The 15863-nt window shown below is 37.8% G+C and overlaps 1 protein-coding gene across 1 annotated transcript; it reads right to left on the bottom strand.

The window, feature by feature from the left end:
* Positions 1-3424: 3424 nt before the first annotated feature.
* Positions 3425-15644, bottom strand: mRpL14 (mitochondrial ribosomal protein L14). Its single transcript, XM_083113672.1, has 3 exons — positions 15525-15644; positions 8087-8324; positions 3425-3794 (listed from the first exon to the last, which is right to left on the bottom strand). The coding sequence occupies exons 2-3, from the start codon at positions 8298-8300 to the stop codon at positions 3541-3543; spliced, it is 468 nt and encodes a 155-aa protein (XP_082969798.1). The 5' UTR covers positions 8301-8324; positions 15525-15644; the 3' UTR covers positions 3425-3540.
* Between the last annotated feature and the right edge of the window lie 219 nt (positions 15645-15863).

Genomic DNA, 15863 nt, shown 5'->3' with positions numbered 1-15863 from the left:
AATCGCATTAAACTTTTACACCCAGCAATCTTGTTTCAAATCGCCTTAAAACTTCTCTTGCCGATTGAGTTAACACATATGAATTACAAATAAATACACGCTGTGCAGTAGAAAACATTTGCTGAGCTTTAACACACTTTGTGGTTGAATACACTAGAAAAACCACAATACGCACCCTATCACTTCACAGCTGCCAAGACTAGTAAACAGGACACACAATACAGTGACCCTTATCACTTCACAGTCTCTAGGCCCCCTCCCCAGCTTACATTAATGCGTGTCTTAATAAAGATGTATCAAAAATGTGTGTGCAACAAAGGTGACTAGTTTGAACACCACCTCCTGGTATGTAAATCACTTTTTACAATAATTACAGAAAATGTTGTGCTCTTGCTTCGACACTCAACGATGCTGACAAACGGCCGCAACTGCCTCGTTTTCCAACAGCGCAAACACCAACGTGGCACTTTAAATGGCCAATTTATCACTGTCAAAGATCTGCGACAATACTACTACTACTACTAATAATAATAATTTGAATTATTCCCATGCAGCACAGCATTCCAAACAAGCATTTTTAAAGAGTGAATGCCTTGAAAATAAAATATAAGGGTAACTATGGTTTTAAAGAGCAAAAAAGTTGTTTTGTATCTCAGCTGTAACAATGTTCAATGAACATATATTTTTTTGTTTGAACAATGAGCATTAACTAAAGAAAGTTCTTGGTTCGTTGAAAGCGGCTAATGTATAGACAAAAGCTAGGCTGACAAGAATAACACAGTCACCAGTCCACCTTCCCGTGGCACGTTTGAATTTCTGAATTCAAACGACAATAAGCATCACTCCTACTTGAAAAATTCCTAGCACCGGTCCTGGCCATGACTACCGAACCAGAGCCCACCCGAAGAAAATTTCTGGCGACGCCACTGACGACATGGTGCTAAATACAGTGGCTAGCATGCCGGGAAGTAAGAGCACCCACAGCTGTATGCATTAGTGCTTCAGTATCCAGATAGCTGGTGTCCAGTTTGCACGTGTTTGTGAAGTGTTAAGGTGCTAACAAGTGTTTTAGATGGTTTTGTTTTAGTTTACGTATTACTGGTGCTTTTCTGCAGTCTAATAATGCCACACTATAGGTACATTTTAAAACAACAAATTTTTATGTATGAATCTTAACATCATTATGAATTCTTGTAGGGAAGTCAGAACTCCCAGATATTCCTGTTTCCTACAGAGATAGTGTTCGGATACTTATGAACAAATTTATGGAAACAGGGTCTGTTCTTGATAAGGAAAGGGTAAAATGGCATGTGCTTACTGAGGAAAAACTAGATGATGTTGGAGCATGATTGGAACATGCTCCTCAAAAATCCCTCCAGTGCCTTGCACAAAAAGCAGACATTTTCGTGACCATCTACCAAGCTGTTAAACAGAACCCGGTTTCTGTGAATGACTTGCGGCCCATCAGCATTCTGCCGGTGTTTTCAAAAATCATCGAAAAAATTGCAAATGATCAAATTCAAAAGCATATTGACAAACTTCATATCCTTCCCCGGCAGCAATCCAGTTTTGGCCCTCACCATAGCACACAAACGGCACTCTTAAAAGTAACCGACGACATTTTTAAATCGATGGATCAATCTAACGTAACGCTACTGGTGTTGCTCGACATTAGCAAGGCCTTTGACACTATACCGCATAAGCTCCTGGCCAACCTTCATTATTATAAATTCTCGCCGACTGCACTTAAATGGTTCGAAACTTAGCGGGAGAAAATAGCAGGTTAAGACAGGGGAGCTATCTTCTCCACTTCACGTACGAGCTGGGGTGCCTCAGGGCTCGATCCTTGGTCCGCTGCTATTCACGCTCTCGGCCGCTGATTTAGTCAAGTCTGTGAAAATATGCAACCTTCACTATTATGCTGACGACACTCAATTGTATATATCCACACACATATCAAAATTGCAGGACGCGGTCGCACTTTTAAACCAAGATTTGAAGAACATAAGCGATTGGTGCGCTTCAAATGGGTTAGTAATAAATTCAAACAAATCAATATTTACAATTATCGGAACAGGCAGTCTCTTGAAACATATTGACATCAATGAATGCGAAATAATTCTTCAGACACAGCGTATTAAATTTTCTGAAACAGTAAAAAACCTAGGACTGATCATGAACCAGCATCTTGATTGGTCTGAGCACATGATACAACAATGTGGCAAGGCGTATTCGATATTAAAAAGCCTCCATCTTCTGGTAGACTTTCTCTCTCCTAAGATAAAAGTAAACCTAGTGCAGTCTCTTATCTTCCCCCTGTTTGACTATTGTGATGTCGTTTACGGGCTAAGAATAACAAAAGAGCTTGCAATAAAAATACAGAAAGTTCAAAACGCATGCATTAGATATGTATATAGAACAAAAAAGTGTGAACATATTATCCCTGTGCTTAATGAGCAGGGAATCCTTTCCATGGCACGACGGAGAAAACTGCACTTGTTTTGCACACTGCACAACGTAATTAATAGCAAGAGCCCAAACTACCTCTTTTCGAAATTAAACTTCAGAAGCAAAATTCATACGCATTCAACCAGAAACGCTACCAGTTTCAGCTTACCTCGTTGCAGAACTTCAGCTTATCAGGCCTCTTTCAGTTACGCAGCACCCAAAGCCTGGAATGCACTACCAAATCTAACCAAAAATCAAAACTTCAGACGTTTTCGCGATATGCTCCATGAATCACTGATCAACGATCAGAAGCAGGGTAAATCAACTTATGAATAATGATAAATACTGTGAGTTGCCAGAATTTATTTTTTCTTACTATCAACTTTCTAGACTTCAGTTACTTTATTATCTAATTCACTGCCAATATTGTTCCAATGTATATGATTTTATTCCTATTGTATTTTATTGTACTTTCTTGATCAATTTCTTTGTAATCTGAATTTCATTTTAATTTTTAGTTTTTATCTGTTCTATTGTATGAGATTTTACTCCATTTGTATTTTATTGTACTTTCTTGTTCATTTTCTTTGTAATCTTGAATTTTATTTTATTTTTATTTTAATCTGTACTTTTTGGGGTTGCCCAGCAATAAAGTCAATTCAATTCAATTCATTAGAAGAATTGAAAAAAATATATCAGGAGAGAAAAATGGAAGCAATTTTGGAAGAGGAACTGATACGTATTAGTGAAAATTTCCTATACATATGCTGTCAATGTGTGGATGTAGGAGGACATCACTTCCAACACCTCTTGTAACAAGGTATGTGATCATTTTAATTGTAACTGTCAATGTAATTGTATGAGCTTATTTCATTACATAGCTAGCGGTTCCAGTGCACTATCTGCCTCTGTGTGGCCACCTCAACCGTGAAATGCACTGTAGAACACACATTACCAGGGGTTAAAGGGTTAGTGATTATTACAATTACAAAATAACACTTTATTACACAACTAATTCGGAAAGGAATTACATACTTTGCTAGAAATAAGTTTTATGCAAGCAACATTGTCCAAATTTCTTTCACTTATAATTTACACAAACCTACTTGCAATTGCTAAAAGTTTAGTGTAGTCGGCACCTTTAGCAGTTGTCTTCTCTTTAAGTATGGTTCTTAACATTGTAGGTATCGGCACATGTATTCTAGTTCCGAGAGGAGTCCCGTTATCGTCTAACAACACAATATTGTTGCTGTCAAACTTAGGTATCAAAGGCTTCTGTTTTTGTTTCACTCCTACAATTATAGCTTTCTTCTTTTGTCCTTTAATTGCCACTAGCACTTTGTCTCCTATAAAAAAAATCACACATTATAAAACTGAAATACCATGTCTGCAATTTAAATAATTAAATAGTAAATATTTCGTAATTTTTATCTACCAAATTTCATACATTGTACACACAGTGCAAGTTTTTTTAAATACGAGGGTCACTATTTATATTTTGAGCCTAACAATGAAAAAACAGGAATTTGGCATTGAAAACTGCTTTATTGTTTTTCGAAGTATTCTCCTTTATGGTCAATACACTTTTGCATTTGTTCGAACCATTTGTCAAAGCAGTTTTTCCAATCTTCTTGAGACACCTCCATAATATCGTTTTTGAACGCATCAACGGCATCTTCCACCGACGAAAATCGTTGTCCACGCAATTTATTCTTGACATTCGGGAACAAGAAGAAGTCATTGGGTGCCAAATCAGGACTGTATGGCGGATGACCCATCAATTCGATTTTTTGACTGTTCATAAAGTTGGTTGTTAGACGAGATGTGTGACAGCTGGCATTGTCTTGATGAAGAATGATCCGATGGCGTTTGTTTGTTTTCCGTATTTGACCGAAGACCTCTGGCAAACAAATTGTTGTGTACCATTCAGAGTTGACCGTTCTACGTTCCTCTAAAGGCACAGTTGCCACATGACTAGTTTTCCCGAAAAAACAGGCGACCATTTGTTTCGATGTTCTTCGAGCACGAACAACTTTTGTTGGATTGGGTTCATCTTGAAACACCCATACAGTCGACTGCTGTTTACGTTCCGGCTCATATGCATATATCCATGATTCGTCACCTGTTACAATCTTATATACGTCTTTTGAAGCACCACGATTGTATTTATTGAGCATTTGTTTGCACCAATTGACGCGAGCGTCTTTTTGAGTTTTTGTCAAATTGTGTTGGATCCAACGAGAACATACCTTTCTCACAGCTAAATGATCATGTAATATTTTATATATGCTGGTGGAACTAATGCCTATGGTTGCCTCAATCTCACAGTATGTCACATGACGATCTTGCAGTATTAGGTTTTGCACGTTATGGTCAATAATGCCAGACGATTCGTGCAAACGTCAAATCGCACCTAACTTCAATCAGTGTTGCCAAGGCTCAAAATATAAATAGTGACCCTCGTATTTTTATTTCTAAAGAAAAACAGCAATGTCAGGTTCCTAAAAGAACACCATAAGATACACCAACCAACTTTCTCCTTTGTCGTTAAAAGTGCCTTAGAGTGATAGCCTGAAGTGAAACACGTCTGTTAGTGACACGTGACAGCAACAGTGTTGCCAGTGTCCCTCGTAATATTGTGAAAACGTCCCTCGTAATATTGTGAAAACATCAATTTTTGGAACAGCCCATTTATTCCCTTCCTTGCAATGTTTTTGAAACTTCGTCAAAGTTCTTTTTCTGTCAAATTCAATAGATGACCATCCAAATTGTTTGTTGGTATTGTGAAATGTTGCAATAATTTACCTCAGTGAGTTCTGTGCATGAATACACACGATTTGCAAAAAAAAAAAATTCCACCTTTGGCAACACTTTGCTTATTTGTTATTAAAACATGCATGTTCTTACATATGTTTGTCTATAAATTTTCCCAATATACAGGGCATTCTCTTGGCAGAAAGCGTTTCGCTATTCCATTATACGGTCGTAAACACCGGGTTGCGTGACTTTTCGGACACTCTGTATAAAAAAATGTTGATTTTTCCAGAAACACAGTAAATTTCCCTGACATTTCCAGACTGGTAGACATCGTGTAAAATGTCTTTTGTGTACTATCTTTATATTATGAAAAATATACTTTTTGGTGACATTGAAATTTGTTTTTTTCTGTTCCCAGTGTTTTAGTGATAAAAATTCAGGTAAGGATGTCGAATCGACCTTTCCTAATAGAAATATGTATGATACATCCTTGGAAAGTGTATGAATCAAGGATTCCAGAAATGTAGGATTTTTGGTGAGGAAACAACAGGAAGTGGAAAAAAACGTAGTATTAAGTTTGAGAAACCACCATTATAAATTAAAACATAATGCAGATGTAAGGGTAAATGCCTAATTTGTTATCTTAGACTTGTGAGGTTTAGTTATCTAAGCATAAATAATATATTTACAGTGCATTTATGCTAAGAGAACCTAACAACGTAGGCATTCCTCGAGTGACGTCCAACACAAGGTTGTCCTCATGTTGTGCAATAGGGAGACAAGTGAAGTCCTGAAGTCAGGGGTCTCCCTTATTGTACAATGCTAAGACAACCTAGAACAATAAAATAAACAAGAAACATATATTTCTCAAAATAAATTGAAGAAAAACAATTTAAATTAAAAGTAAAAAAAAAAAAAGGTAAAGTGCTCCCCTGTGCTTAGCACCATGCCATGAAGGCATATAGGGGTGGGGGGGGGTAACGCCCCACACTTTCTTGATCCGGTTGTGAGTGGGGGTGATGTGATCAGCATCATGCCCCTGACCGCCTTTACCCCCCAGGTACCCATGTTATTCTACGCTGGGTGGGCGCCGGGGCCACTTCTGACGTTAGAAAAGTTCCCAGATTTGAACTGGCCGGGGATCGAACCCAGGACAATTTAAATTAACGAAAATAATTTACGTTATTAAATATACAAAAATGAAATGAAAATCATAAATACGGATGAAAACAAGAAATAAAGAAAGTTGAAATTCTCATATATATCCACGTTAATAGTTGGCCATGGTGGCTCAGTCGGTAACGCATCTGACTACCATGCTAAAGGTCCTGGGTTCGATCCCCGGATGGTTCAAATCTGCGAACTCTTCTTCTAACGTTGGAAGCGCCCCCGGCACCCACCCAGCATCGAATAACATGGGTACCTGGGGTAAAGGCTGTCAGGGGCATGATGCTGATCACATAAGCCCCACTGACGACCGGATCAAGAAAGTGCGTTACCCCCACACCCCCTATACGCCTTCATGGCGTGGTGCTAAGCACATGGGAGCACTTTATCTTTTTTCTTTTTTATCCACGTCAATAACTAACGTTCGACCTGGCAATACTGTGTATTTACAACATTGATTTCTATTCAGAAAAGTAGCTATGGTAAGTACTGTAAGAAAGACTATATTATTTCACAGAACAAGAACGTCTAAATGAAAAATGGACAGTGCCAATTCGAAGCAAGAATGAAATACTACAAGTGAACATCTTTTTTTAACACCAAAACAGTAAAACACAAGGGTCGCTCATGCAGTATAGCCAATATTTATCAAAAATATATTTATTTTCTATTACAAAAATAAGTTATTTAACAATAGTTTAAGGATGAAGGGTGCAAAGAAAGTAAAGCTGAACGAGAAGGAGATCTACACTGCCAGGTGTCAGACTGAAACTAGAATTTTATACGGGTGCTCTCATAGGTGTAACTTGGTGGGGGCACGGGAGGGGGTCTGCCCCTCCTCCCCACAAATTAGGCTTCAAATTACATCCACGTGCACTAGGGAAATGTTACTTGTTATAGCTAAACAAAGTACATGAATGGAAACAAAAAAGGTTGCAGCATAATGATGTTCTGATTATCAGAAATGTTAAGTTAAAGAGCAATCATTTCCATCATTATTTGATTGCTTTTTTTAGCTGAAATTAATTTCCTTTTACTTAAATATTGAAAAGACCAAGAGTGAAAGATTTAAAATTGCAGAGAGTAAAATAGGATTATGCCGCCATAAAAATATTTAGACCAAGGGTGTTCAAACTTTTTTGTTGCACAGAAAACTTACATCAGCAATTTTTTGTGTGCAGTGTTAGATTTTCCTTGCATTAAAGATGATGCCTCAAATTAGAACTATAGGTTTTTTTTCAAGTCAAGAATACTGGTAGGCTGGATGAGGCTTGCAGACAGTAGTTCAGTTAGTTCTGATTTAGACAATATTCTAGGCTGTATTCCAAACAGATTGAAGGTTTTAGACTTTAGAAATTCAGAATGATGTATGTATATATTTCTACACTCTGATAGAATCTTACGAGTCAGTAACGTGTTGAAAAATGAAAATAATATTGCACCTTACTGCTCACTGTACAATTCCAAATTTTTACTATCTAGATTCATTGGAACATTAACTTACCTATGTGACGTTTTGTGTTTCTGCGTTGCACAACTGGATAGTTTTGTTTATTAATTTTGAAGGCTCACTGCCTTTATTCACTAAGGGTACGGCAACTGGAGCGGAGATGGTAATCGAAAAAAGCTATCGAATTGTACAACGTGGAAACACAAAACTTCACATTGATAATACTTAAACTGTGTTTACTGCATCCATCATGAATTAACTTACCAATTGTACCAACATGTGTTTTGTTGTAGACGTGAATGCATCTTGGTGGTTTGCCTTCAGCCATTGCTTGCTTTCCAAGCGCACTATTGTCCACCACCCTCAGTCGTGTCAAGTTAATTATGTGATTGCAAGCAGCAGAGACATGAATATTCCGCCCTAAGATTCCAGAGGTAACTGCACTGGAACCCCACTCCAAAGCTCTTTTCACCAACATGTCTATGGAACGTAATCACTATTCCTGTAAAGAGAAACAAGTCGTCCATGAGCACACATTATTACCTGCAACTAACAGAAGTAATAAACATTTCCACAATAACGACGTAACTATAATTTATAATCAGGGTGTCTGACAGTCAAGAAATTGTGCTTGGAAATCTAAAATTGTATTGAGTTGTGGTTAAGATTCGTTCATTTTGTTTCTTAAGAATTGCAATCTTGTAGGTGTCAAGTTATGTAAAAACATTAAGTAATGTGGCCATTCCCAATCCAGAATGAAGTCTGAAGGATTAATTTTTACATGCATTAAAGCAAGTCTAAATCTCATGTTAAAGTACAGCTTCAGTTTTCATTAAATAGGCCTCTCACGGTCGAGTCTTCCGTAGAGCGGCAGCTATTACACCGGGCAACGAGAGCAAACTGGATGCTACATCCATGTAAATGACACTGCTAGCTAGGTAATGAAATAAGCTCATACAATTACACGGATAGTTAAAATTAAAATGAGCATGTACCTTGTTGCACGAGGTGTTGGAAATGATGTCCTCTTGCTTTCACTTGTCTGGTTGTGTTAACAGATACAATGTTAGAACATGAGGTTCTGAGAATCCTCATGTGTATGTGAAACACGTCTGAGACAGTCCCAAATTGAATGTTTGGTGTGCTTTAACGCATACGAAGTCATAGGCCCATTCCTTTTTTGTGGAGCAAACAATAACAGGAAATGTGTTCCTAGATATGATCGAAAACTTTGCAGTTCCCCAATTACGTCATTTACAACCTACAGTAATATCCCAACTAGATGGTGCCCTGCCATATTGGAGCCTACAAGTGAGGGAGTACCTTGATAGGGAATTTCCTGATCGTTGGATAGGCCATGATGGCCAATTTCCTGGTCACCATGCTTGCCTGATGTTACCCCTCTGAACTTTTTTCCTCTTGGGTTATGTGAAAGATGACGTGTATTCTGGCCCAAAGGTACGAAACCTACAAGAACTGCAGGACAAAATTAGGATTGCTTTTGTCACGCCTCTGATGCTACAGAATACGTGGAGAGAAATTGAATTCAGGTTGGACATCCTCCGTATCACAAAAGGAGATCATGTGGAGCTATACAAAATGCTTGCTTTTCTTTTTATCTACTTCTATCCATACTAAAACCACAAACTTTTAAAAACTGTCAGTCTCATTCTGGACACCCTGTACTGCATTGAAAATTTTCTTATGTAATGATGGGCATTAAAAATTGTGTGTAATGATGGGCTATTCTCACACTGAGACACAAAGTATTTTTGTTGCTGAATTATTTCACAAGTTGCATGGGAGAGCAAGGTAAGTTACAAACCGATTGTTAAATAATAGCTCCGTGCCATCCCAGTGCCAGGTTGGTGTAAGGAAATTGTGTTCGACCAACTAGATACTACTCAGCATTCACTATCGTCTTCACAATTAGCCAAATGTGGCAGCATTAAAGATCAAAAATGTATTTGAGTGGGGTGTAATTGTCAATCTCACTTCCACGTAGTACACCCTGGACTGCAATTTGCAGACTAACGAGGCTCTGGTGACTGGCCAGAATAATTCTGTGTGTTGTTCTGTTTTTTTGTCTTTGTGTGTGTTGAGCGCTCCTTTACAGCCCCAGCTTTTAATGTAAGTCAGAATATTTGTAACGATAAGCTAAGTGCTGATGCACCCAAAATTTTAAAATAAAATTCAAATGTATTTATGAGTGAAATTGTTGGGATCAGGGCATCAACTTGTAAGAAATAAATTTACTAAGCTGTGGTATCACAAAGGTCGAGACTAGGGATGGCCAAACGGATCCGGATCTGGATCCAAAAGTTATGGATCCGGATCCGAAAGTTTCGGATCTGGATCCGGATCTGAGAGTTTTGGATCCGGGTCCAAAAGTTTCGGATCTGGATCCGGATCCAGATCCGAAAGTTTCGTATCTCAATCACATTATAATATTACCACATCTTAAAAGATATTATGATCTTCGATTACAAAGACATTTTTCATTAGTTAGTCCTACAAGAATTTTTTTCAAGTGTTCTTCCTAAAATACTTTGCTACGCATCGGCTAACACACTCGTGCACAAAAATAATCTTACTTGTTTAACGTAAAATGTCAGAGGTGATTTTGTAAATGCCATTGAAACGAATATGTATTCATTCGAATGTATTGGAAATGAAAACACACATAAGTGTGAGACATTCCATTCCAGGATGAAACCTTTAACACATATAACAAGATAGAAATGTTATACAAAAATTATACAATTGTTCTAGTTACAGTTTTACAAATTAAAGTAAAACATTATAATATATGCAGTGTTATATAATTACAAAGTGTAAGACTAACAAGGGAGGTTATCTAAGTGTTCCCCTCCGATTTCCATGAAACTTGGCAGGCGTATAGTGCGGCCCAAAGGAAGAAATACGTGTTTTTTGTTTCAGCTAAAAAACTGTTTTAGGGGGCAAAACTTCCTCAAATGTCAAGATGAGGACAAATTGAAGTGAGGATCTGACCCCTGTGTCCCTCCGATTTCCATGAAACTTGGCAGGTGTATAGTGGGGCCCAATGGAAGAAATTCGTGTTTTTTTGTTTCAGCTAAAAAACAGTTTTAGGGGGGGAAAACCCCCTCAAATGTCAAGATGAGGACAAATTGAAGTGAGGATCTGACTCCTGTGTCCCTCCGATTTCCATGAAACTTGGCAGGTGTATAGTGGGGCCCAAATGAAGAAATACATGTTTTTTTTTTGTTTCAGCTAAAAAACTGTTTTAGGGGGCAACCCCCCTCAAATGTCAATATGAGGACAAATTTAAGTGGGTATTTGACCTATGTGTCCCCCTCTGATTTCCATGAAACTTGTCAGGTGTATAGTGGGGCCCAAAGGAAGAAATACGTGTTTTTTTATTTTTTTTAACCAAAAAAACGGTTTTACAGGGCAAAACCCACTCAATTGTCAAGATGAGGACAAATTGAAGTGGGGATCTGACCCCTGTGTCCCCCTCCGATTCCCATGAAATTTGACAGGTGTATAGAGAGGCCCTATGCCCCCTGTTTCTTCCTATGCCATATTTACGTGGTTTCGGGGTCATATCCCCACTTCAATTTCTCCTCATCTTGACATTTGGGGGGGGGGGGGCTCTATACACCTGCCAAGTTTCATGGAAATTCGGAGGGAGAAACTTAGACCTCCCTTGTAAGTGTATTAATTAATTACAAATCGCGCACGCGCGCACACACACTATATATATATGTGTGTATATTAGCAGGTAACAATATGTTATAAGCACATTCCTACTTTCCAAAGAAGCGCATGTTGGATGGCAAAACAGATCCGGATCCGAAAGTTCTGGATCCGGATCCGGAACTGAAAATTCCGGATCCGGATCCGAAAAATTTTAGGATCCGGATCCGGATTTCGGATCTGCCAGGATCCGGATCTGGCCATCCCTAGTCGAGACCACTGCAACAAGCAGCCAAAGTACATCACTAGTTGCTCCGTGAACAGGTTTAGTGGCCATTTAACCAAATTATACATGATGTACTGGAAAGCCAGAATTCAAATACAACTGAACACGAAATTTAATGTAAAGAGATTTGATACTAGATTTTCAAAAGGTAGAGCAGTGTTTTGTTATCCTTTTTGCTTCATGTACATGTTCGTATAACAAATTCAAGCATTGAAAATCATATCATACTATTTGGTTCTATTAAAAACACATCCAAAACTACTCTAGTTATGCGAATATGTTTATACAACAAAGATATATTTAATAAGCCTACCGAAATATGAAGATAACACTCGGAAAGAGCCACCCATTCAAAAAAGCCAGCTTTCTTGAAAACATTGTATTTGTCTAGCTACGAATTTTATATTGTAAATTGTACTTTATATTTAGAAATTATTGTCTATTTTACAGTAGGGAGATAAACGAAAACCATGGATCAGGAAAAATACTGCCAACTCCTGTATTTTCATTAATTTGAGACACTTTTGTGAAAAAAGCAGAAAAAAAACAGCCAAAAAAGCCACGGAAAAAAACTCCGTTTTTTTCCCGACAAAAACTCGTTTTTTTCCTCTTCCAACTATAAGTTTCCACAAAGGTGTAAATCTGACATAATAGTAAAGAAAACTTAGGATAATTGCAGAGAACCTCACAATATTTTCAGTATTTTTCAATTACATTATTTGGTTAAAGGAATTATGACTTCATATAATACTCCCACCCCAGTCGATTTTCCCTGGAAGATACTGACTTGCCATGTTATTAGAAAATCGAAAGTACTGTTGGACATATTTTGCCTTTACTGGGAATATTTGTGCATTTTTCTGACACATTACTAATTTTTCATGAAATTTTTCAATTTTTATGACATATCACCCAGTTTTATATGAAAAAGTCCCTGGCCCTGATAATCACATAGGCCCAAGATCTTAATTCTTTTATTGTGATTTCCTTTTGTTTTATTGCGATATGTCTGTAAACACATACTGCGGAGTTTTAGGGATTACTTGATATTTTGTTCAATATATGCTTTCATGGTTAGGTTAGGCAGGTCAGGTTTGGCTATCTTAGCATTAAAATAAAGTCCCTAAATACATTCTACTAAGGTTCCGATTTACTTCTACATTCATTCCCACTAGTCTATGATACAATCGCTTGTCAACGGAAAATACATTATCCATGGCAAGCACGTATGTTTGTGTAAGGGAATTTTTAAGGTATAGTGAAAACACATTTCTTCAACTTTACAGGAGAAACTACTTACGGAACTGAGATTCTGTAGACTTTTGGAAGCTCCTGGAATTGTTTTCTCCCTTCGTTCAACTTATTCGGCCGGTAAATCATGTATTTTTCGACATAAATGTATCTCCGATGCACGATAGCTCTTGCCACCATTACCGTCGACTACGTGAATCAAATGATCCGTGCGTTCGATTATGTAACCCTGTTAGTGTAGCAACCATGCGGTAGTGTTACAAGATGACGTGTGAAGGTTGCATTGTAAAATTTTTTTTCCCAAATTTAATTTTCTGTTTGCCTAACCTAACCTAACTTTCCGTGAATGGTTTGTGGATCAATTTTCACTTAAAAACCTTCTTTGAATAGTTTTTGCGGCATTTTTCGGTTAATTAGTGAAGGTTGCATTTTGAATTATTTTTCCAATTTAATTTTCTATGTTTGCCTAACCTAACCTTCCGTGAATGGTTCGTGGATCAATTTTCACTTAAAAACTTTCTGTGAATAGTTTGTGTGGCATTTTTCGGTTAATAAGTTTGGAAACACTGCATATCAGCTGACGATATACAACGTGAGTCAAGATTTGCCTGCCATATTGTGTGTAACGAAAGCGAATTAGCAACGAACAATAAATACTTGTAATGTGAAAAATTAAGCTTTTTTCAGTATAAAACACAAAATCCCGCATTCAAAAATGTTCCACTATGCATAACAGGTAAGTACAAATGTAAATAATTAGGAAATAAACGAGTGAAATGTGTTTTCACTATACCATACTGTTACCGACGTGGTTAGGTTAGTTTCGGTTAGGTTAGGCAAACATTGTTAAAATTTTGTGTCGTGGTAGTATCAGGATCTGGAAATGGTAACAGTGCGGTATAGTGAAAACATGTTTCTTCAAATTTACAAGAGAAACTACTTACGGAACTGAGTTTCTGTAGACTTCTGGAAGCTCATGGAAGTGTTTTCCCTTCATTCAACTTATTCAGCCGGTAAATCATGTATTTTTCAACATTAATGGATCTCCGATGTACGATAGCTCCATTACCGTCGACTACGTGAATCAAATGTTCCGTGCGTTCAATTATGTAACCCCCTGTATGGCCGTGGTGGCTTAGTCGGTAACGCGTCTGACTACCATGCTAAAGGTCCCGGGTTCGATCCCCGGCCGGTTCAAATCCGGGAACTTTTCTAACGATGGAAGCGGCCCCGGTGCCCACCCAGCGTCAAATAACATGGGTACCTGGGGGAAACCCTGGGGGGTAAAGGCGGTCAGGGGCGTGATGCTGATCACATCACCCCCACTCACGACCGGATCAAGAAAGTGTGGGGCGTTGCCCCCACACCCCCTATACGTCTTCATGGCGTGGTGCTATGCACAGGGGAGCACTTTACCTTTACCTTTTTTTACCTGTTAGTGTAGCAACCACATGGTAGTTTTACAAGATGACGTGTGAGTGTTGTTGTTGTTTTTATTCAATTTAATTTTCTGTTTGCCTAACCTAACTGAACCTAACCTTCCGTGAATGGTTTTGGATCAATTTTTGCTTAAAAACCTTCTTGGAATAGTTTGTGCGGCATTTTTTGGTTAATAAGTTTGGAAACACTGCATATCAGCTGACGATAGACAACGTGAGTCAAGATTTGCCTGCCATATTATGTGTAACGAAAGCTAATTAGCAACGAACAATAAATACTGGCTAGATTCTACTTTACTGCCTTTTGGTGGTAACCGATGGGAGTTCACAACACTGCAACACACGCATAACCAGACAAGATCGGTTTTTATCGATTTCCTCCTCCAGGCAATTTTTCCTCGCTTTGGGAATTAAGTTGTTGAATTCCTTATACAATAAGCTTTCCAACGATATATTGTATGTATTCCTTAGGAAAAGGACGTAAAGTAGAGTCTTACCTATATACTTGTAATGTGAAAAATTACGCTTTTTCCAGTGAAAAAAGCAAAATGATTCGTCATTAGCAGCAGCAGGCCTCAATTAGTAAGTATGCCAAATATGAAGAAAATCAGAGAGGGGTCCGGTCATCTTCAGTCATACCCTGTATAGTATTCTCCTTCTCTGTATAATATTTTTTTTAGGATATACCATATTCTTAACAATCATGTATTTTAAACTATTTGTAGGTTAAACTCTCGATACTCCATGTTACCCTTAACGTTTTCCATGCATACCTATGTATCGCAGGTTTACGGAAATTTGTATCATATCTTCTTATGTTAAAGCCCATTTTTTTCAATTTTTGGTAATGTATTGACATGTCCTACTATGTACTGTTATTTGTACACACACGGCAGTCCTTGGACGCAAATAAATTTAACCAAGTTCAGTCGATGGCATTATGATGAGATTAATGTCCAGCACTAGTTAGGTGGAAAACGCGGAAGAATTTGTGACAATCGAGGGGAAACTTGTATTAATTACGCATGCGAATAGATAAAAGCATTACCAGGAAGATGATGACAACGTATAGTGTGCTATTTCATGTAACCACGTCCAAAAATCTTCCAGTAACATTCGACTTCCAGGTTCAAGTTGATTGAGGTGTATATATTTCTTGAAAATACTCAAAGCGCTGTAAAAATACCAAATATGATCTGAGGTCTTACGAATTGTCCTGGGCTGTACATGATCCTTTCTGTTCTTCCTTTTCTGGCCAATATCAATATCAATATGTTTATTCATCATTAAGCATTACATTAAGCATTACAATAATGCAATAGATGTCGTCATTGGTACAAATATAAAACATAATACAAGAATAGCATAAACCTACAAATGTAAGACA

Source organism: Lepisma saccharinum, chromosome 28 (assembly GCF_977018435.1).
Source record: "Lepisma saccharinum chromosome 28, izLepSacc3.1, whole genome shotgun sequence".
NCBI classification, from domain to species: domain Eukaryota; kingdom Metazoa; phylum Arthropoda; class Insecta; order Zygentoma; family Lepismatidae; genus Lepisma; species Lepisma saccharinum.
The sequence above is the reverse complement of the archived record's forward strand: the minus strand, read 5'-3'. Positions and strand labels throughout refer to the sequence as shown.